The sequence below is a fragment of the Pimephales promelas genome, chromosome 12, assembly GCF_988280905.1.
Source record: "Pimephales promelas chromosome 12, fPimPro1.hap1.1, whole genome shotgun sequence".
Taxonomy (NCBI): Eukaryota; Metazoa; Chordata; class Actinopteri; order Cypriniformes; family Leuciscidae; genus Pimephales; species Pimephales promelas.
In genome coordinates this window covers 23,984,543-24,005,557 of record NC_142780.1, presented here as the reverse complement: position 1 = coordinate 24,005,557, position 21,015 = coordinate 23,984,543, and the positions used below count along the sequence as shown (strand labels likewise).

General features: G+C 35.1%; 1 protein-coding gene across 12 annotated transcripts in view; it reads left to right on the top strand.

Annotated features, from left to right (window-relative positions):
• The window catches only part of ptk2ab (protein tyrosine kinase 2ab), a 63,118-nt gene that overhangs the window by 17,793 nt on the left and 24,310 nt on the right, over nucleotides 1–21,015 (top strand). For 5 of the 12 annotated variants that reach the window (XM_089117775.1, XM_089117777.1, XM_089117772.1 and 2 more), the window contains 19 exons: nucleotides 2,164–2,330; nucleotides 4,943–5,030; nucleotides 7,034–7,113; nucleotides 7,495–7,557; nucleotides 8,483–8,537; nucleotides 10,092–10,232; nucleotides 10,542–10,619; nucleotides 10,705–10,803; nucleotides 10,894–11,011; nucleotides 12,060–12,099; nucleotides 12,398–12,456; nucleotides 13,334–13,348; nucleotides 14,638–14,694; nucleotides 15,650–15,670; nucleotides 16,205–16,302; nucleotides 17,127–17,211; nucleotides 18,450–18,550; nucleotides 19,724–19,839; nucleotides 20,042–20,142. In XM_089117775.1, the coding sequence (XP_088973901.1) occupies nucleotides 2,164–2,330; nucleotides 4,943–5,030; nucleotides 7,034–7,113; nucleotides 7,495–7,557; nucleotides 8,483–8,537; nucleotides 10,092–10,232; nucleotides 10,542–10,619; nucleotides 10,705–10,803; nucleotides 10,894–11,011; nucleotides 12,060–12,099; nucleotides 12,398–12,456; nucleotides 13,334–13,348; nucleotides 14,638–14,694; nucleotides 15,650–15,670; nucleotides 16,205–16,302; nucleotides 17,127–17,211; nucleotides 18,450–18,550; nucleotides 19,724–19,839; nucleotides 20,042–20,142 (1,582 nt within the window). The remainder of the gene's footprint in view (nucleotides 1–2,163; nucleotides 2,331–4,942; nucleotides 5,031–7,033; nucleotides 7,114–7,494; nucleotides 7,558–8,482; nucleotides 8,538–10,091; nucleotides 10,233–10,541; nucleotides 10,620–10,704; nucleotides 10,804–10,893; nucleotides 11,012–12,059; nucleotides 12,100–12,397; nucleotides 12,457–13,333; nucleotides 13,349–14,637; nucleotides 14,695–15,649; nucleotides 15,671–16,204; nucleotides 16,303–17,126; nucleotides 17,212–18,449; nucleotides 18,551–19,723; nucleotides 19,840–20,041; nucleotides 20,143–21,015) is intronic. The other 7 variants (XM_089117771.1, XM_039680097.2, XM_089117776.1 and 4 more) reach the window with 3 other exon arrangements.

Here is a 21,015-nt window from a genome sequence, read left to right as displayed (position 1 = left end):
GCTGATCGACTGGGTCACCCACTAATTTGTTCTCCAGCATAGAAAATTCAAAACTTTTAGGGATGACCATATCATTTTCATACAGGAGAGAGAAATGCAATGTCATGGTCTTATTGAGACTGATAATATTAGAGTTAGGGTGTTATATTATTTAATGGCGGGCCTATTAATATTTGGTAAAAACTGAAATTGAAATTGTTTTCATTATATTATGTTATTTAGTACAACTTAGTTAGCCTGGGAAAACCCAGATAACTTCTGGCAAATTTAGATTTGCTCTGAAAGTTAGTCTGGCAAAGAGCACATTCAAGCCCATTTCCAATCCGTCGAAATCGCGGCAGCGATCAGAAACGTTGGGGCGGGCTTTACACGATGAGGACGGCACTGGGATTTTGAAGCAGATTTTAGTACTATGGAGGGATTATTGGGACAGATTGAAAACTAAAAGAATGAAATGAAAACCAAAAGTCTAAATTTGAAACTAAAAGTATAAGTCGGAAATGAATTTGGGATTTAGGATTGCGCTTTTGGTATTTAGGATTGGGTTTTCAGCCATTTAGGATTTAGGATTTTCAGACTTTTAGTTTTCAATCTGTCCCAATAATCCCTCCATACATCTTGATGTTAGTTCTCATCCATGACATAAAAATAACCCATATTAAGATAAGTAAGATAAACCATTGTTAGGCATGGCCATTGGACAAATTATGTTATTGTTATCAGGCAATCATTTTTTTATTATTCAATAATATTATTTTCTTTCCAAAACTAGCAATATAATTACAGTTATATTGTCATTATTAAATGCAAACAGATAAACGATAGGTCATCATATTAGCTTTTTGGTAAATCAGTAAGTATTGTTTCATTTATTACATGCTTTCCTTATTGTTAAGATGACTATTTTCAGTTACTGAGTTCTAAATTATTTACTTGTGATGTTTAATTGTTGTTTTTGAACTTAGTAGAAGTCTTATTAAAGGGTTAGTTCAGCCAGAAATGAGTTCTGGCATCATTTACTCACTCCAATGTCGTTCCAAAGCCAAAAGACCTGTTCATCTCTGGAACACAAATTAACATATTTTTAATGAAATCTGAGAGATTTCTGTCCCTCCATTGACAAATACCACTTTGACGCTTCAAAAAGATCCTAAAAAGAATCCATATGTTTCAAGTGGTTTAGTCTGAATACTGATTGATACATCTTATTGATGCATTCGTTTTCTTGATACTGACACCACAAACATTCCTGTGTAAGACTAAAGATGATACTTCCTCTGAGCTTCATGTTTTTCAGCATTATTCAGAATACAGCTCTCCGTGGCCTAGAACACTCGTGGTAAAACCCCCTCAGACAATGGTATGCTACTCTAAATTATTTAATGAGGTTGGTTTTTGAAGCCAAGTAGCCATTGTTACTTCAAAGCGTATTGTCCCGCTTTCATCCCTCACATATCTGCCGTCGTCTCAGTTTTATGCAGGTTTACATCTTATGCTCTTTAGACAGACCAGGTCTGAACCTCATCCAAACCTGGCCAACACTAAATCGACAACTGCCACAGAAATGTCACATTTACATGCACGAATTCAGTAAATGAAATTGATTGAAGTCGACATCTCAGATGTAATCTGTGAGAGTTTATCCAGGTGGTTTTAGTGTGATAAAGCCCTATCATTTATCCATGTTTTCCCATTTTTCAAATGTTATTTGTTTTTTTAGACATGCTACATTATGTAGTGCGATGTCTGTTTGGAAATAGAAAAGATAATGGCCATGAAATATAATTAATCACACACTAATGTGACTTATCAGTTATTTCCTCATGGCTCATGCATTTTGCAATTTGCATAATAAATTAAATAACAGTTTTTCCATCCTGTTAGACATCATATATTATGCGGCAGCAGACACTTGAACATCCTGCTCTTTCTTGCTCTCTCATCCATCTCCTCTCTCACAAATCCCACAGAACCAAAGAACTTACTGACCCCGTAATACGACACATTGACCAAAGAAAGATTCAACTGAAACTCTTCTGGCTTTGAACCGTTTCCTTCAGAATATTCTCTCAGATTCACTGAGATGTGTCCTGCTTTGAATATTTTCGAAACTCTATAGTGTACTATTATGTTGTCACCAAATTGTTGTTTGTTTGTTTTCAGGGCATTATACAGAAGATCGTGGACATCCATAAGGTGAGGTGTGTGTCCTGCTTTGGTCTGCGCCTTTGCCAGCTGAGAACAGGTGAAGTTCATTGGCTCCACCCCGACATGGGCGTGTCTCATGTGAGGGAGCGGTACGAGCACAGCCATCCTCAGGACGACTGGAGGTGAGTCATTGTTTTAATGCCGATATCATAACCATAAAAGAAATATTATGACTCGTGGTAACATGGTCATTGACCCGTTTATACTTCTCAGTGGCTGCCATGTTGAGATCATATGACCAGCTGAGTCGTGTAGTTCTGCTCGTGCTCGGGCAGGTTATCTGTTTTTCAACCAATGACAAATAAGGAGAGTGTTTGGAAGTTTTAGGTCAAACTGGGGTCACTAAAGCTTGTTTAATGTTTTCGAACATTATAAATGGCTCTATACGATCAAGTTTTATCTTTGCTGAAAAAAGTTTTAATTTCTTTAAAAAATTTCTTTTTTATTTCATTTGCTCATTTCAGAATTAAATCCTTTATTGTAAAAACTGTATGTCAACTTTATAGTGACCATCTTACTTTTTAGATATCTTTTTAGTATTTTACTTTGAATATGCTCTCATCATCAAACATGTTTTTTCATATGCACTTATAAATAAAAGAAAGCAGAACTATGTGCTTTCTGCAGAGGAAGTGATCATGCACATGCTTTAGTTTCTGACAGGTCTATGTTGCCACGTGTGTGCCATCACTTATTTCTGTAATCCCTCACTCTTAGAAAAAAGGGTTCATTGGGGTCCTATATATGAAGTATAGGGTTCTTTACTCAACTCCAAAGAACCTTTTATGTTAAAAAAGTTTGATGGTTCAAGCCTAAGACCGTTCAGAAAGGTGTTCAATTATGCAAACCTTCCCATGTTTCATTGTATAAGACATAATTCCTGTTACAAAATCTTTATATCCAATATGTACTTTGAAAATGTGGGTCATGTCTGTTTTTTTTAGGATGACGCTGCATATCGCTCTGTTGTAAAGCATTATCGGAGTGAACATGCTGTTCATATTTATAGGATGAAAGAATGATAAAATGGCTTATGTATAATTCATGCAGTGGGGGTGTATAATTCTGCATCAAAATGAGGTTGACCCAGTGGGCGGAGCTTCATAATGAATGTGGCTAGTCGTAGTGAGTTTTATCTTAATGAAGCTAAACAAAGCAGTCCCTGCTTAATTGCTCTATTGTTTATATCCCTTACACGCAGCCCGAAGCTTGTTTCACCCATCTTCTTTCTTCAACCGTTCATTATGTATGAATGGGCTTTTTATGCATTTACGGGGAAGTCCGCAGTTCAAAGGATGAGCTGGATTCTGTTCGCCCTCCAGCATGTCTTTATAATGAAAAACAGAGCTCTGATAATAAGTTCAGCATTTGCTTTAAAGCAAGACATTTTACCCTCTCCGAATGCAGATCAGCAGGTTAAATTCCTCCTTTTTACTTTCTGAAGAAATGGAAAAGAAACAGACTTGTAGGCTACTTCTTGTTTTTCATGGTCTATGATCGTGTTTCCCACATGGAAAAATATTATTCAGCACAGCCAAAATTACAGTGATACACTAATCTAAACCAGAACTTCAAACTGGAGTTATTTTAACTTCTCCAAAACACACTTTTATATAGTATCATACAAATAGTGTGTGTATAAAATACAAGTAAAATGCAATGTACATTCACACATTTTCATTTTATGTGTACATTTCTGACTTTTTTTCATTATATATTCCTAATTTGTTATGAATTCTTCTTTAAATTACTTAAAATTTGGTTTCCTACACCTACACAGGTGATATTATGCAAAATGCTGAAGCATATGCACTAAACTTAAAGGGATAGTTCATCCAAAAATGAAATTTCCCTCATTGATTACGAACCCTCATGTCGTTCCAAACCCGTTCATTATCGGAACACAAATGAAGATATTTTTGATGAAATTCGAGAGGTTCTGATCCAGCCATAGGCAGCAACATTATTACTACCTTTCTGGGCCTTGAAAGTTGCAAAGACATCGTTAAAATAGTCCAATTGACTACAGTGGTTTAACCTTAATGGTTTAGAAGTGACGAGAATGCTTGTTGTGCTCAAAAAACAGACAAAAATAACTTCCCTTCCCTCTTCCACTCATGTAGCTTATAAGGAATCAAGAATATCACAGATTATTTCCACAGTGCATTTTAAAACTATTAGAAACTCATTCTGTCTTTATGTTCTGTGCATCATATCTGAGGCAGATGGCAGCCGGTTCCAGGTACATCATCCCCAGTCGATTTCGAGAACATAATTGTTTTGAACGTGTGAGGCAGGTGCCACAGCATTCTGGCTCGTTTTCAGGTAGAGAGAGATGTGTTGAACTAATTTAGTGTAATTGAGAGCAGACAGTGAGCCAGCTGTGAGAGAACTGGGTGTGATTCTTACCTCCCAGACAGACAGCTGCTGATACCACAGTAATTGTGTTGTCTGGCAGACTTGAGAAGATCATGTCTCACCGGCATCTCTAATCAGTCACGTATGAGACAGAGGGAAGATGAGTAAACAGCTCCATAATCAGAATCATCGTCTTTGTTAAAGATTCAGGACACACGGTGAAGATGTTCAACCCGAGGGCTTTATTTTCTAAAGCATCTGTTGTGATTGGTCAGGGGGTGTGAGAGCTGCTTTCACAGCCGACTTCAGGTTGAGTTGACAGCATGTGTGTTTTGTTATTTGATCATTTCTTTCATTCTCTCTCTTCTCTCTCCAGATATGAGCTACGGATTCGATACTTGCCTAAAGGATTTTTAAACAAGTTTACTGAGGACCAGCCAACTCTTAACTACTTTTATCATCAGGTGATTTAATAGTTTAATTTGGCAGCCTGTGTATTGCTGGCAAACATTTTGTTAATGTTTCACCCCAAAATCAAAAAAGGTAGAACTTATACTATATTGTAGACTTCATTGTCTCAATACGATAATAAGAGGGTGGTGATGGCGCAGTGGATAAGACACATGCCTTTGGTGTGAGAGACCTGGACTCAAATCCACTGTGAGACACCAATGTGTCCCTGAGCAAGACACTTAACCCCTAGTTGCTCCAGAGGCATGCGACATCTGACATATATAGCAATTGTAAGTCGCTTTGGATAAAAGCGTCAGCTAAATGAATAGATGTAATGTAAAACTAAGTACTCCCTCTCTCTAAGTACACTCCCAATTCTCAGTAAGGAATTGTAATATAATAATAATTTTCATGAGATTCACCCACATTGAGTGGTGGTTTAGTGTTCAGTTAGCCTGACTACGTCAGACTTCGTACTTCTGCTCAATTTCAGTTCGCTTCTGTACTCCGTCTGAGATAGCGACCTATGTCTCGGTTTTCCTCTGGCCTGAAAACAGGTGGCCAATCAACGAACAGAGGAAGGGCTGAGAGCTGCAAACTGAAGCCCGAACAAGAAGAGTGTTTGCTAAACATTTTGAATGGATGCGATATTTAATTTGGAGAGAGAGGTGATTGTGTTATGTGATTGGCTCATGGGTAACCAATGATTTTATACTTCAGACAAGCGCCCCGGCGAGAAAGAAAACACTTTTCAATTATGTCATTCCAGACTCTGTCTACGAAGTAGCAGAGCTTGGTATTACCAGGCTAGTGTTCAAGGCTCAGGGTCCATGACTGGTTTGATCACTGCCAGGTTACAAAGATCAAACCATGCGCTTACAAACATTATAAAACGCTAAAAGGGGTCATGAACTGGCTTTTAAAATTGTATTATATTGTTGTCTGAGGTCAACTTATGACGTTTCGCTTGGTTTTTACATTCAAAAACATCAAAATGAATAAGTAATAGGCTATTTTCTACCCAAGTTTTGAGCCTAGCTCAAAAACGCTCGGTTTTTATGGGCGTCTCACACTGAAGACTTGGAAGTAAACGCCCACTGCTGTGAGTGGATAACAGATTTGCATATTATAATGAGTTTCAACTCACTCGTCGGTGCACGTGGAGGAAATTGTTTTGAAAATGTCCAGTGCTCTAAAATGGCAACCGGAATGATTCGCCCATACATGTTTGACCCAGAGTCCGTGTGTTGCACAATTCCTGTCAGATCCAATATAGACGGCACAGCACCGTTCTTTACTCTTAATCGGTCTGCAAACCCAGTCTTGTTTACAAAACAATCCTCAGTGAAATTAAGCGAACAGACGGACAATGTTTTACCCTCATCAGCTGGAACGTCATTAAAAATAGTTTATTAAAAATTAAATTAAAAAGTTTAAAAATGCATTCCTATTGGAATCCAGAGGAAGTATATGGAGCGACTGTCTTCTTCCACAACCAGGCACTTCACAATATTTTGTTTTGCTCAGTTGCTCGATCCGGTTTTATCACAAGCTACACAGAATATTCTTATAACATGATAGCCTCTTAGATGTCAAAAGCTCAAGAAGATTTTTATTTCTCAGTCCATCACCCCTTTAAATGACAAGTGACTGGCCTTTATATAAGTTATTGTTATTGTAGTTGCACAAACCCATTCCACCTGGTCCATGTGTGACGATCTATACAAAATAAATGAAGACAAATGAATTACAAATAGCATGGATTGAGAGGAAAGTAGTGCTTCATCAGTTATCCACCTTCATTATTTTTTCATCAATAGCAAATTAGCTCTATATTATTGTGTTTCTTATAAATTGATACTCATCATTGTCTTATTTTTTATTTATTTGACAAGCATTCTCGGTCTGCTGAGGAGGCGTGAAATTATAAATTCTGTCATCATCCATCCTGTACAGTCAGTATCACCGTGTGTCTTTCTCCTTGCCTAGACTAATATTTCTCTGTTATGCCCAGGTGAAAAGTGATTATATGATGGCGATTGCCGATCAAGTTGATCAAGAAATAGCACTTAAACTAGGCTGCATTGAAATCAGGTATGTGTGATACACATTACATTACGCAGCACAACTGTTTTTAACATAATAATAGGATTACGTTTCTTGATTTCTGAAGGATCATGTGACACTGAAGACTGAACACAGAGAGCTGAAAATTCATGAAAATATAATAAAATAGAAAAGCGTTATTTAACATTTTACAATATTACTGTTGTTCAGTAGTTTTTAAATGTATAAAACTAATTTACACTGTATTATCCAATGAACTCAGAGTTAGTAAGCATAAGAGGCTTCTTTCAAAAAACAGTAAAACAAAACTTACCAACCCCAAGCTTTTGAATGGTAATGTGTTTTCCAATGACTTTTATCAACTAAGGATTGAATTAAGACAAATCACTTTCCTCTTCTCTGTTTCAGGAGGTTTTTCAGGGACATGCGTGGTAACGCCCTGGATAAGAAATCAAATTATGAATTATTAGAGTAAGTACTGCTGTCTATGTTTACATCATTAGTATCCACTTCTCACTTTGTGCCCATATTTGATTATGTGATGCATCTTCAGACAGAATCTGTTTTTATTGAACTTGAGAAATGTTGGTCCAGTTAGCTTTGATGTAGGTGATTTCTGCATCAGGTAGTTGTGAGAAAGTTAAAAGTAAACTTTACTCGTGTTTTGTGTGAAATAAAGTCAACATTTGTGACATTTCAAGTCATAAGTTCTTCCTATTCTCCTCGTCCTTCAGAGGTCTGCTCATGTCCGTTGGGAAGAGACACGAGCGGTCAATCGGACAGGAAGAGAAATTGGAATAATTAAAATTATAATCGTGTGATAGACAGGAGCAATTTAAGAAATATTCACTGTTGTGAGATAAAGTTGCAATTACTAAAAATGGGCTTCCGTAGGGAAACTTGGTATGACACCACAAAAAGAAATGGCTTAACTTGCTCAACACCTTTTTATTTATTAAATGTGTTAATTAAATTCTGATTAGTTCTCTTATTATCATTATACCAGCACTGTTACCTTATGACGTAATGCTGTGTATTTCAAGACAAGCTCATACTAGACTGAAAGGAGTTCTCTAGGTCTTTGAACCATTAGAGTATTTCTCTCCATCTCTTTTTCTTTCAGATTGTGTGTATATGGGTCAGAATAACTAGTCCGTGTTGCATGGCCCTCTGAAACCCGTCTGATCTATTTTGAGTAGAGTATAATTGATCTCTGCGCATCTCCTGCAGTGGTGCAGCGGCTCCATTACTGTAGTGTTTACGCTGGAAGAGACAATAACCTCAGCCTCAAACAAGTTGCTGTCTCATTTCTTGTGTTTTCACCCCATAAACTTATCTGAGGCTTTACTGGATTTGAAAACTCAAGTCAGTGTCTTTCTGTATTCTCTCCCTGCAGGAAGGACGTTGGTCTACGGAGATTTTTTCCAAAGAGTTTATTAGATTCAGTTAAGGTAATACATTTCTGATGCTCCTGCGATGACTTCCTCAAAACGGTGGTTGTCTTGGTTTATTGAACGTGAGAAAATGCTATTGTTCAGGCAAAATCAATGTTATTACCTACCTGGCTTCTGCGGTCTCACACCCATGAGATGATTTGGCCCAATTCTGTTCTCTCTCTCTCTCTCCCTCTCTCTCTCTCTGAAAAAGCCACTGAAGGGAACCGTTCTAATGAAACACAGTTTGCCACAGAGCCCATTTCCTTTTCCATCTGACCTACCTAGTCCGTTTCAGTCTTCAGTATGCTGTGGCATGATGTCTACTGTTATTTTATAGCATAATTTTTTTGTGAAAAATTCTATTAAATTAATTGTCATGTGTTTACATTTTTGACTTTTAAAAAAAAAAAAATGACTTAAATTAAATTACAAATGAATTAACTTTTTTTCTCTATTAATAAAAGTAAATATTAAACACACTTTTTAAACACAATTATTTTTTTAAACACAATTAAAAAAAATTATTATTAAAAGTAAATATATGTAAATGTTTTCTTTTATTTTTATATATGTGAAAAAATTTAAAGACATCCGAAAATTATGCAGTTCACATTTACATTTTGGCAGTTAGAATCTTTTGTGCTTCTTGTTTTTAGTTACTGCTGATTGAATCATTGAGATAGACTAATTTCAATTCTGTGTGCGTTTTAAATGCATTTAAAAATTGAGGTAGAGAATGGGAATAGCGTTTGTGTCCCCTAAGGGATTTTCCTTTTCTTTGTTAAAGGGGATTTTCTGCATATTTTGTAGCTTTCGCTCTCCTCTGCTCTTCCTTTTCATAGTTTACATTCTACCCCAAAGCAGCCCAAAATCGACTCCTTTTCATTGGTTGCCATGGAAACCCAAGCCCATGTCAAGAGGGAAGAGAGAATTACAGACCAGTTTTAAGGATCTTTCAATTTTTCAAACATTCTGCATCTCTTCTGGAGAGGACCCTGATTCTAATTGGCTATTTATCATGTCTAAATAATAAATACTTTTTGATAGTGTTTGCATAATTTGACACACACAGCTTGTTTACACTATTAAAGATTCATTAAAGAAACTGTTTAAAATTCAATTATAAGACCCCCTATTGAGATAGCTGTCATTATTCTACAAAGACTGTTTTATTTTAGCAATTTCCTTGGCTATGGTCTTATTCTTGTATTGTAATGTCAAAATGATTGACATTCTCTCTGAAGAAATATTCATTTAGGAAATTCCGTTATAAGCACCTTTTCCTTTTAAAAGATTTGAATGTCCCAGTTTGATGAAATAAGGTTCTTGTTGTCTAACACCTAAAAGTGAAGTGTGTAATTTTTGCACCAAACAATTAGTCCCGCCCCAAATGTATTCCATTGGTTGAGCCTGAGGAAACAAAGCAGTGTTTCACAGTTTGCAATCTTTCTAAGTCACGAGTTGCTTAGAGTTTTCAATGCATATTAAACTCAGATAGGAAAAAGTCTTTAAAAAAAAACCTTTCAGGGATTGTAAGTGATTACAAGTAATTGTGTTTTGTCTTTTCAGGCTAAATCCCTGCGGAAACTGATCCAACAGACGTTCAAACAATTCGCCAATCTGAACGATGAGCAGTGTATCCTCAAATTCTTTGAGATCCTGTCCCCTATATACAGATTTGATAAGGAGTGTTTTAAATGTGCTCTCGGGGTGAGTTGAGTTTAGATGTTAATTAATTCAATTCATTACAATAAAGCCACAAGTCGTCGAATAAATCTCTTGATTTATTATTTCTTTCTTGATGGTGATTTAATGATCTGTAGTGCCATCTGTTGGCTAAAAGATGAATATCGTCTCTGAATGGTCATCAGTTTTTTTTGTTTTGTTTTTTAATTTAAATGGATACAGCATTTAATCATTTGTCAATGTGATTGGAAAATAATGTTGCATTGTATTTATTAGTTTGTTTGTGTTTCATGAAGTGTTTGAGTTGAATGTGTCTGCTGTTGTGTGTGCTAGTCGAGCTGGGTGATATCAGTGGAGTTGGCCATCGGACCAGAGGAAGGCATCAGTTACTTGACCGACAAAGGCTCAAACGTAAGTACTGTGCAGTACTATGGATGGGGGAATGAACTGATAGACATCTGTACAGAGTTTATTAAGTCTGCGTCTCTTTGTGTAGCCAACACACCTCGCCAACTTCACGCAAGTGAAGAGTATTCAGTTTGAGGAGCGAGAGAGGAAGGGAATGCTACAGTTAGATGTGGCTAGAGCACCTGAGGTAACACCCACACATTTTTTAGTGTATTTTGTCTTATATGTGGTTTTTGTACATGGATATAATGGTTCAGTGTTCTCGTGCATTTCTCAGCCTCTGACTGTGACAACTACGACACTAAACACTGCGGAGAACATGGCCGATCTCATTGACGGCTACTGTAGACTTGTTAACGGAAGTTCCTCGTCGTTTATTGTCCGTGTACAGAAAGGTGAGAACACACACCCATATATATACATATAAAGTTTGTGATTTAAAAAAAAAAGAAATGAAAGTAAGGTTTCATTTGTTAACGTGCATTAACTAACGATGAACAATATGTTTTGACAGCATTTATTTGCATTTATGTCAGTTAATAAAAATGTCCATGTTCATGCTAGTTCGCAGTACCATTAAACTAATGTTAGCAGAGACGACTTTCGATCTTAAATGTATTAGTGAATGTTGAAATTAATATTCACTAAAATTAATAAATAATATATTGTTCATTGTTAATTCATGTTAACAAATGAAACCTTATTGTGAAGTGTTAGCGAAATGAATACTTTGATTCAACAAGGACACATTATATTGATCAAAAGTAATAAAAAAATATTTATAATTAACAAATGATTTATATTTAAAATAAATGCTGTTTTTATTTTAAAAAAATATCAAGCTTCACAATGTTTTTAACATTGGTGATAATAAGAAATATTACTTGAGCTCTAAATCAGCATATTCAAATGATTTATGAAGGATCATGTGACACTGAAGACTGGTGTAATGATACTGAAAATGTATTACATTTTAGCCTTTTTTAAATTGTGATAATATTAACACAATTTTGCTGTATTTTAATAAAAAAATACAGCACATGCGAAAGACTTCTTTCAAAAAACACATAAAGAAATCTCACAGGCCTCAAACATCTGAACTGTATGTGTTTTATATGAAAAACAACATATTTTACTAGTTGGAGGTCTGCTAAAATTAAAGCTAAAACAAAGTCTTGACTAATGAATTGACCTTACTAATAGATGTGCATCTGTTACTAGTGGATTTACTTCCATTGTCCGTCCTCATTTGCATAAAACAAAGCTATTGCACATTGCCATTGGTCACTGGTGCTCATGTCTCCTCAAATCATCAAATAAATTCTGATTTGAAAATGAAAAGGATATTCCTTACTCCTTACTGTTTTTTTTTTTGTTTTCGTTTGTTATTATTTCTGTTTTGGTTTTCACATTTAAATTGTATTTGTCATTGTTTGTCAACAGAAGGAGAGAGAGCTCTTCCATCTATCCCAAAGGCTCCAAAGTAAGTTTATACCCACAGATTTTCATTAGATGGACTCAGCTCCTCTTACACACTCTGTTCTTGCTCTTTCGGCTTCTTTGGCTCAGACATGTGGAATCTCTCAGTGTACCCTCAACTTATGTGACGCTCAGCCCAGCTCCCATTAATGTGATTGTGGTAGTACCCATCTGTTATGTGCTCCCTGCACATGCTAATGGAACAGACCGGCACAGTGGCTTCAGTGTAGAAAAGGTCATATTGTGAATTAAGTTTGATTGAGAATGTACATGATTCATCTTCTTCAACCTCTGTCACACAGATCAGCAAACCATGAGAAACGGTTGCAAGGAGTCAAGGCCAAAGCAATCTCCATTTCAGGTAAGACTTATCCAAGACGACTGCACTGTGACCTTTCATTTTCAATGATAATGAATTGAATCCATAACTAATTCCAGCCAGGTTCTTTGAACCTCTGATGTTTTCTGGAAAGCCTGTTGAGATCTCAATAATTCTAAGTGGTTTGAGTTGAAATGAATGCGGTCGAGCCTGTTGATCTGTATCTAAAACTCCTCCAAACCCTTCAGTTACTTTCTAAACCTTCTCCAACTTACTTTTGTGTGTAGGATGGGGACCCGAAACTCACCTAAATAATGGTGGTCAATGTTCCTCACAAGGAAAATGGCTTAATAAACACTAAATAATGTCCTAATAAAAATACAAAAAGGTTTGTTTTATGGGAAAGAAAATGTCATTTTCTCAGTGGAAGAACAATAGAGATCACTAGGAAGTCACTCACCATGATTGTGCATGTGTATGTAATATAATCTGAAGCTTTTTCCGAACACTTCCTCTTGCTAATAATGGTTTGGGGCTTTGTTTTATTGCATTGTGTAACAGCCATGAAATGAAGAGTTCAGATGCAAAAGCCTCTAAGTGCCATTTGAAATTTTCTTCTAGAATGATCATTTTTATCAAGCTTGTATATTTAAGTTCAGTGATCTTACTTAAATGGCAATGATAATTACCTATTCATTGTTATTTAAGTGAAATTACTGAACTTAAATATACAAGTTTGATAAAAATCATCATTTAAGAAGAAAATTTCAAATGGCATTTAGAGGCTTTTGCATCTGAACTCTTCAAATACTCTTTTGTGCTGTTGCCTCTCCTTCTGATTATGGTAAAGACATTAATCTAATGCTTTCTCTTTCTCCCTGTCTTTCTTAAATCTTTTGCATGCTGATTGGATCCACAGATGATATTGGTGATGGTAAAGTCCAATTTTGTCTTATTGCTGAATTGAGCAGGCTATTCACAATATATTATTATGAGTCATCTTGATCAGTGTGATTTTGCTGACAAAAAAAAAAATGTGATTCTAATGCGCATTTAAGTTTCCTATAGACTGGCAATACACTACAGTAGTTTTAGACTATAGAATATAACTTTAAGAGGTATATATAAGATATATTTTCAATTTAAACACCAGTCGCATTTAAAAAAATTTGAAATGATTTATTTGCGCCATCACTCTTAAATATTCAAAAATAGTCTCACATGGCATTTTTTTTTTTCCTTATAACAACAAAATAAATAGTAAGTAATAAAAATATATTTAGGTAAGAATTGCTATTTATTACTATTTATTTAACTTTTTATTTGTAACTACATTTTTAACTTTTCAACAATGCCTGTTTGGTGAAAATATTTTTTTTTTTCTTTTTTACAATTTTAGAGCTCAAAAGATATATTAATATCATCAAACGGCCGAACAATATCAGTTATTTAAATATTTAATATTTAATATTTTTACGTATTGACCAGCCTATTGCCTCAACTGAACTCCCAACCATTTGTATTTGAACTTATTAGCTCAACACAGCGATATATTTTTCAGAGAATATTAAGTATATATCAAATTGGAAAGTTTTTCACTCAAGAAGAACTATTTGCTAAAGCCTGCTTCAGTATTTTCCTGTTCGATAGCACAGCTTCGTGTTTTAGTCCTGTGAACTCCAGAAAAACAAAATACCTAGGTGTATCTGTGTGCTTCCAGTGGAATTTGATGTTGTTTTGATCTCGTAAAACTATTCAGTTCAGCCATGTTGGAGACTTTATCTAGTGAAAACACACATCCTTTTCTCTCACAGTAAAGGGAAAGTGTTTGCTCACAGGTGTTTTGCTGCATTGCTGAGTAGATAATATTTGACATAACTTTTTCCTTAAAACCAGACACAATAGCTGTCAGATTACCCATGACTTCATCTGTTTTTCCCAATGACACCAATGCTTTAGAAAGAAATTCCCCCCTCACTGCCAGATGTACTCGCTCTTTAAACACACACTCAGATATCACAGCTGCGAGGATGTGATCGAAGCCAACTCAAACTCCTGCAGAATACATAGTCCTCCGAACACTTTTAAACTTAGCTCTGCTAATGGGGAAGAGACGATATGGAGTTTGTGCCAGAGATGAGTAGACGAGTTTCTGGTTTTGGAAGCGCTGTTTTTAGCTGGTCCTGGTTCATTAGGACTTAAAATACTGTTTTCCCTTTTCAGAAACAGATGACTACGCTGAGATCATAGACGAAGAGGACACATACACCATGCCCTCCAGTGAGTATCACAGGTTTACACTGATCTCAGACCAGTATTATGGTGCTCTGGCTTAAAAATTCACTTTAAAACTGAATCAATCAGCTAAAATGAGATCCTTTTTGATTTGTGTGTTTTTAAATTTGACTTCAAATAATCTGCTGGGTAAACTATTGGTTTCATAAGTTAGTTCAGCTGTTCTATATCGTAAAAACATCCTTTACAGCAAATATATCTTTTCCTTACCTACTTTCCTATTATCTACCTGATTTTTGAGCTTGCTGTTTGGCATCAGACACAGACGCTCTTGAGACGTTTATAGATGCTTGAGTCGGTGTCGCTTTCTGCTTAGCTGTTCTTTTAGGTCTGAAACTGAACTCTGTAAGGTGGCGTTCAGTTTTGTCTCTCCCTCTCTGTGCGCTTGCATCTCAGTCAATCATCATTTGCTCAGTGTGGGCTTGAATATAGGAAGTTGTATAATAACAACAGAACTAAATCCATGTATTGACCAATCCTGGTCACATGGACGCTCTTCCATGTGCTTATAGGACACAAGGGAAGCATCAAAATGGATATGATGTTGAACGCCTGTTTTATAAATAGAACAAACATTTAGCTATATCATATACTGTGTATATTTCATATCTTTTTTAAATCTAACATACTTGTGTTTGTTACCCCAGAATTATAAATATATGTTTTTAAGCTGAAATTATGATGTTCAATATATTAAATAAACGACCCACATATGTGAAATGAACATATTACATATATAAAATCTATATAAAATATACAAAATATACAATCTACAATATATAAAATCACCGGGCTGTGATAAGAAAACTTAGTGTTTGGTTTTTGTAAACATTCATTAAAATGTTCTTTACAAAAGGAAATAATTATTAGTTAATGGTGATCTTTATGTTATCCAGTGTTATATTTGCCACTTTGTTTTCTCTCGTTATTGGCACAACAGAATATTATGGACTAGATGAAGGTAAAGCTGTTTCTCCTGCTGTTTTCATTCCCTTCCCTTCCCTTCATATGCTTGAGACTTCATGTGTGATGGTGGGGCCTGTGTGTTTGTGTGCTTTTGCTTTGCCTGTCTGTGTTTCTTTTGGTTGAATCTTTATATGCTTATTTACTGATGTTTTAAACAGAAATCATTGTTTTTTTGGGGGGATTTACCCACATATATGCTGCGTTTTGACTGACACATTCAAGTTCCACTAAAGGTGCTCCAAACTGGCTTTGACACTTTTACATATAAATGACTTGTTCAGTAACTATTTTTTAAACCTTGGTATATTTTCTTTACTGAGTCTTGTTTGCCTTTTTGTTTTATAATTGTGTTTTAATGGCATGTACAGTATGGGATAGATTCTATATTGGAAAGCATATATGAACAGATTCAGATGGAGGAAAGAATTGCATGGTGTCTTGGTATATAGTGCAAAGTGGCCTGTGATAATCATAAATGAAATGATATTTTTAAATGTTTGTTCACTGTAGGCCCCTTTTTGTTTTTCAGCCAGAGACTATGAGATCCAAAGAGACAGAATTGAGCTGGGACGCTGTATAGGAGAGGGCCAGTTTGGAGACGTCCATCAAGGGATCTACTTGTGTCCGGTATAAATTACTTGTTACATTTTATTAAATTATTTAAACAGTATTTGTGTGAAATATTATTAGAATTTGAAATAACTTTTCAAATGTTTTTCCTGTAAAATTATCCTAAAATGCTGACAAACTGTTGAAAAAGATGATGCTTTAATGAATTGATGAACCGATTTTTTTTTTGTTACAATGTCTTTATTGTCATTTTTGATCAATTCATTTCATCCTTACTGAATAAAAGTATTAAAAGGGTTCACCGAAAAAATGTCATTAAGAGATAGTAAAACTAATCCATATGAATTGAGAGGTTTAGTCCACAAGTTGAGTCAGAAGAGACACAAGTGCTTTAAATGATGAACCGATTTAAATTTTATTTAACCGATTTTATTCACATACTGTATATAAGATATGGTAATCTCATCTGTACTTGCTTAATGCCCGAGAACAAACTTCATTTGTTTTTGCAGAAGCTCAAACGTGTTGTGTAACACAAGAATGAGCCTCATTGGTTCTCGCATGTCAAACGAACATGCTTGAGCTTCTGATGTGTGAGTAGATGAATGTTTATATGTGAATAAAAAGCCTAAATTGAATATTTTCATGATGTATAGCGATTTATTTCTCTTCAGAAAATTTGGATTAAACCGCTCAGTTCATAAGGATTAGTTGAAAAAGTCTTGCTGACCCTAAACGTTGTATTGGTTGTGTGTGTATATAAGATATTAAAGGTTCCGTCTTTATTAAGTATAATTTTCACACTGTGATAGGAAATAATGATGTCATATGAAACAGGAAGCTGGACTAAAACACTTTTTTCATTTCTTTTTTGCCATCAGGAGAACCCAGCACTTTCTGTGGCAATAAAGACATGTAAGAACTGCACGTCGGACAGCGTTCGAGAAAAGTTCCTCCAGGAGGCCTGTGAGTGTAAAATCTCTGATACCAAGCAGCCCATAACAGCACTGAATATCTGCGTCCTTCACATGGCTGTGTCCGTCAACCTCCCATCTCTTAAATTAAGAGCAATGTGTTTTGGTTAGTTGTGCGGAAACTCTAAACGTTTTCAGAATGTTGAGTTTGTAAGAGCACAGCTGTTGGCTTTTATACACTTGAACAGGTGCTGGTATGAGTGAGAGTGAAGGAAAGGTCAGGCACTTGTAAAAAGGACATGGTGTTTTTACCACAGCTTTTATAGATCCTTCACAGGTAATTAGATTTAGCTGTATAATTCAGTTTTGTCTGATTTAGATACACATGGTGCATATCCTACTATTCTGAATATCACCTTGTAATGTCATACCACACTTATTAAAGGGATAGTTCACCTGAACACAGTTGATGGGCCCCATTGGCTTCCATAGCTTTTTTCTCCATACTATGGAAGCAAATGAGCTCTCATAGGTTTCACTATGTATAAATGAGTAGTTCTCATCTGGTTTTGCCTCAGGACGCAGATTTTACTTTAAGCAACATGTTGTGACCTAACAAAATACTAAATTGTTTAGGCAAAAGAAATGCACTTTAAAAAAAAAATGTTGTACATACTAAGAGAGTTATATATTGTTCTTTCTTTGTGAATGCAACAATAAATATGTAGAAATATTTTGGGTTCATAAAGACCAAGGGGCTGCATTTATCTGATCAAAAATACAGTAAAAAACTGTAATATTTTACAAATATTGTTATTTTACAAATATTGTTACAATAAATATTTTTATAAAAATAATATAAAATATTTTTTAAATCTAATTTATTCCTGCAATGACAAAGCTGACTTTTTAGCTTAATTAGCTACGTTCAGTGTTACATGATCCTTCAGAAATCATTCTAATATGCTGATTTGGTGCTCAAAAACATTTTTTTATTATTAGCAATGTTAAAAACCATCCAGTAAAAGAACAGCATCATTTGAAATAGAAATCTTTTGTAACATTATAAATGTCTTTACTGTCACCCTCTATTGATCAATTTGAAATTGACCAATTTGATCAATTTTGCTGAAAATTGTACCCGCAACTTTTGAATGGCAGTGTATGTTTTTCATAACAAATGCAGTTATACTGTATATGCTGCTGTTCTATTCTATATGCTGCAGTTATACTCTATATGTTGCAGTTTGCTCTGCTGGAATGTCATTTTGTCTCTCTGTCTTCCTGCAGTGACCATGCGACAGTTCGATCACCCGCATATTGTTAAGCTGATTGGTGTCATTACAGAAAACCCAGTGTGGATCATCATGGAGCTGTGCACACTGGGAGAGGTGGGCTTTTTTTTACTTATGACAGGCAATCTGTTTAAAAAAATGTGTAGCAGTCTGTGTAGCAATTGGGTTTGGTGAAGGGGTCATAAATGTCCAAGGGAACATGCCCTGATATTAGACACATTAAGCTCGCATTATTCGCAAAGATGGCAGCCGGGTTAAAGCTGGAGTAATCTATCATGACTGCTTGTCTCATAAACTGGCCATAAAGGCGTAGTAAAGATGATTGCTAGCGGAGGCTGTTTGTCATAACACTTTTTAGATGATTCAATCCAACTGAAACTCTGTGAATGAGGGGAAATGGGCTTTCTGATGAGAAACTGTTACCTGCCAAACGGCTAAAAACTCTCTAAAGTCTCTACAGAGGTTCTGCATTAACAAAAAGCCATATTTACACCCGGTGTTAACATCTGTTTTGGGTGATCCGATAAAAAGCGAACAGCTAAGAGTCGACACATGCTGTTCACATCTCGGGCCAGATTGAGAAAACTTTCCTTAGACTCACTTTAACTTTAACTTTAAGTTTATTTTGATTACCAAATAGGAATGTTCTTATCTTTTTTTCTTAAAGGGATAGCTCACCCAAAATGAAAATTCTGTCATCATTTACTCACGACGTTCCAAACCTGTATGATTTTTGTTCTTCTGTGGAACACAAATATATGATCTATCCCTTTAAGATAGTTGTTAAGACAAAACTTTACAAAAAATGTAAATGTTCTTACAAATCATTGTAAATAACTAACCTCCAGCTTATCTTAAATCTCTGAAGGTAACATTATAATTATTTGGTTTATATTAATTTATTTGGCATTTCAATTATTCGAGAAATTACATTAAAACAAACTTATATGCAAACTTCTCATGATCTACATGCTTTTTTCCTGACACTTTTAGTGAATTGTATAAATAATAAAAAAAATAAAAAAAAAAAACATTGCAATGCAAAATGAGAAACTCATGGAAATAGGCTCTGGTTTCCTGTGACCTGTACAACAGCTCCATCTAATGTTCATCGTTGGTTTTAACTCTGACAGTACTGTACATGTTAATTGTTAGTTAATGTAGTTCAATTTGCTCTGCATTTGCATAAAACTTCCCTAATATTTTATTTAATTATTTACTCATATATTTATGCATTTAATTTTTTTTCTCCCTCTTTTATTTTTCCAGTTGCGTTCATTCCTTCAGATTAGGAAGTACAATCTGGATTTAGCATCGCTTATCCTGTTTTCTTACCAGCTCAGTACAGCCCTTGCGTACCTAGAGAGCAAACGCTTTGTACACAGGTAAGTGTCCACATCCTTCAAACACTGCTGGTGTTGCAGTCATCACTTCCCCTTCCTGTTAAATGTTTTTGCACGAAGGATCAGGAACCTCATCTACTTGTACTTATGCATGAATTATTTATTTTACTGATGAGGTACTGATAGTCTGGATATAAGGCAGTTCTTAAAGGTGTCTACTTTCTTACCTAATTTTTTTTTTTAGGGACATTGCGGCACGTAACGTTCTTGTGTCTTCAGTGGACTGTGTGAAGCTGGGAGACTTTGGGTTGTCTAGATACATGGAGGACAGCTCTTATTATAAAGGTATAAAGGCACTGTCGACATGTATACTTTTTTTGTGTGTCCACAAAAAGAGACAGTGGCAACAGAACAAACAGAGAGCAAAATGGTGAATGGCTTATAAAATACCTTTTAACAAACATGATTAAGTGTGAAAATGAAAGAAAAAAATGATTTAGTAAACTAATTAAGCTTGTGTGTGTGTGTATATATATATATATATATATATATATAAAATGCAGAAATTTTCAGAAACGGGTGCAGCTGTATTGTTTTTTGTTGTTGATTATTTTAAAATATGAGAAACAATTGCCTATTCCGAATTGAGACACTGAAAAAATAATGTTTCAATTAGCCATCACAATTAAAATATTTTTTAATATTCTTATGGTTATTGGTTACAATAACCATATTTTTAATATTTTTATGGTTTTTATGGTTACAATAACTTTCCTGGATTTAGCTTAACTCAAATATCCAAGTTGTCACTTAATACAACTGCACATTTAAACATATTCTGTCATGTGCCATCACATGTATTTGCTTTAAAGCCCATTTTCTCGACAAAAAGTGTTTTCAAACTGATTTTTGCAACATTTAAAGTAATGATATTGAATTGATGTGCTAAAGTAAATCGAAAAATATTGTGTTGATACTTGAGAAATTCTTTCTATAAATGATATTTCCAGTTACTGTATCGGTAACCATTTTTGAAGTGCTGAACCTTTTTTTTCCCCCTCAAATTTATATTTCAAATCAATGCTGTTCTTTTGACTTTCTAGACATTAAAAAATCTTGAAAAAAAAATCATGTTTTCTACAAAAACATAAAGCAACTCAACTTGTTTTCAAAATGTATAATAATAAGAAATGTTTTTGAGCACCAGTTCAGACCTAA